This window comes from Buceros rhinoceros, unplaced genomic scaffold, assembly GCF_000710305.1.
Source record: "Buceros rhinoceros silvestris isolate BGI_N320 unplaced genomic scaffold, ASM71030v1 scaffold25772, whole genome shotgun sequence".
In the NCBI taxonomy this organism is placed as follows: domain Eukaryota; kingdom Metazoa; phylum Chordata; class Aves; order Bucerotiformes; family Bucerotidae; genus Buceros; species Buceros rhinoceros.
The window spans coordinates 11,742-14,146 of NW_010398691.1; the positions used below are offsets into that span (position 1 = coordinate 11,742).

At 56.7% G+C, this 2,405-nt stretch overlaps 1 protein-coding gene across 1 annotated transcript in view; it reads left to right on the plus strand.

The window, feature by feature from the left end:
- LOC104489092 (N-alpha-acetyltransferase 60-like) overlaps window positions 1-2,061 on the plus strand; it is a gene marked incomplete at its 3' end in the record, with an annotated part of 3,744 nt that extends 1,683 nt beyond the window's left edge. The window contains exons 3-4 of the mRNA XM_010131206.1: window positions 1,286-1,382; window positions 1,919-2,061. Coding sequence (XP_010129508.1) covers window positions 1,286-1,382; window positions 1,919-2,061 — 240 coding nt within the window. The remainder of the gene's footprint in view (window positions 1-1,285; window positions 1,383-1,918) is intronic.
- Window positions 2,062-2,405: the final 344 nt, after the last annotated feature.

Below are 2,405 nucleotides of genomic sequence, written 5' to 3' on the forward strand. Positions count from 1 at the left end.
GCCACGGTTAACTGCGGTGGAAGCTGCACGGGGTATTTCTCCCCCATCCAGACACTTACAAGAGCGACCCCGAGTTAATTTAAGAAACCAGGACCACGTTGATTTCTAGCTAATGGGGCACGGGAGGTGGGACGTGTCTGGACACGTGGGCTGTGGCGCAGCCTGGTACCAGCATCTCCTCCTGCTGGGGCTCGGTGGCTGCGGCCCGATGGGGCTGGTGCGCTGTGCAGAGATCAGACCACGCGGGTGTGACCCAGAAGGGCCTGCACAGGGCCTCTGCACCGCTGCCTGGCTGGTGCCGGGTGCCTGGGCACCGCTGGGGACTGAGGTGTGCCCACCTAGGTGAGAAGGAACCTCTTCCTTTCTTACCTACAGCTTGAACTTTCATCGCTGTGCTGGGCTGGTCACTGCTGTGACTTCCTGCAGAAACTCCTTCATTTACAGGGTCCAAAGCAGAGGTAACCAGTCTGCAAAGCTCAGCTTCAGGGATAGCAAGAGCTTGGAGGCCAGGAGAGACAGCACAGCAGAGAAGTGGTCACTGGAGACAGCGTGGGAAAGGACCACTGAGTTAGTGTGGGGGAAACGGCACAGGCAAGTGGGTGAAAAAACAGCAGGGGCAGTGCAGAGAGTGCCTGACTTCTGAAAGGCGCTGACTATTGCTGGTAAACAGTAATCTCAACGTTTGTAGGAGCTGAGGGCATCCAGTGACACGGCTCTGCTCGCTCGAGCTGTCTGGCTTCACCTCTATGCTAGTCAAAGTCAGAAACTGCATCTTCAGCAACTCCAACAAAGGGCCCTTGTTGCAGCCCAGCTGAAAGCCAGGGGCTTGTTCAGACGCTGCCCCAGGCGACCGAGCCTGGAGAACGTGGGAGAACATGCTCCTTGTCCTCTACAGCAGCACTGAGATCTCTGGCTGACACAGCTCAGGCTTCGTGCAGGCAACAGAGATGCTGCTGGCTTGACCCAGACACTGATGGGTCACCCCAGGACTGGCACTTCCACCCCTCCCTGGTAAAGAATGCAAATACATTCTGACCCTGTACGTAGTAGGGAAACATCAGGATTAGTGTTTGCACCGGGGCAGATGATCTGGAAGGAGGAGTAACCCCGAAGGGACCACGCCTTGGGGGTTTGACTGCCCACGTCCTTTCCAGAAGCTCCAGCTAAGACTGTTCCGGGAAGTTTCCCGCTCCAGCCTTGTTTGCAGACGCTGCGTACGGGGTCCGTGCTCTCTCCCGTGCCGCCCCAGGTGTCCTGCTAAATAACCTGTCATCTCTCTACCCAGGATGGAGACATCCTAGCCTCCAATTTCCCTGTGGACACCCAAGTCGCTTACATCCTGAGTCTCGGAGTGGTGAAGGAGTTCAGGAAACATGGAATAGGTAAGAGGCTGCCAAGGGACCGCCCTGTTGCTGTCGTTGGCCCCGTACGGCTGGTGGGCACCGTTTCACCGCAGTACCCTCTGAGAAAAGCCTGCTGGTGGCTTGTTTGTCCTGGTGCGGACACAGCACAATGTGCAGATGTTTCCGGAGGGCTCCGGGGCTTCGTCCGCCTTGTTCCCAGGGGACAGCTGAGCACATCAAAAACCGGCACTGCTGCTGCTGGGCCTGACTGAGAGCACGAGGACTTCACCCTGGAGCAGGGTGTGAGACGATTCTCTTCCCTGGTCCCTGAGGCAGCAAAACCAGCTGCTTTTAACAGATAGAACATTTAAAAAAAAGACAAAGGGAAGTGAAAAAAAGAGCGTAACTGGGGCCTCATTAAATCTGTTGAAGGGGTGTTAGAGCCAGCCCTGAGAGCCTGCTGCCCCACGCAGGGGCTCGCAGCCCTCCGGAAGTCCTGCCCTCAGAAGGGTTCTCTCCGCCCAGAGCAGGATACGTTTTGTCATCCAGGCAGTGCCCTTCCGCTGCGGGTTCAGGCGAGATCCGCGGCTTTGCTCTGCCAGAGGAAGTAGGCCAGGTTTGGCAGCATGACCCAGTGTGGCGCATCTGCAGGCTGTGGTGGATACGGGAGGAACTCGTCATCTTCGAGGCCTCCCTCCTCCCCGCGCCTGTGAGAAAGGTGCGGGCTGCCAGGATGCATAAAGGACAGACCAGCAGGGGCCTTGGGAGAGCGCTGCCGTCAAGACTTGCCTTGAAATGCTCCTGGAGATGGATTTTCTGTACAAAGAAGAGGACACTAGACAGAATAACATTCAGAGAAGGTGGTAGAGGGGTCCTCTGTTCCAGAAACCTGTCGTGGGTTTGAGTGTCCTTTCAGTTCCCAAATCCTGTTTTCCAGCTCCATCTTGCTGGCGTTTCCTCCTTTCAGAGTCGGTATTTCCCGTGCCTGTCTCTGCACTCTCTTCAGAGCTCTGCACCTGTACCTGTAGCACGACACCCTCAAGAGGCTGCTGCTGCTTTTCC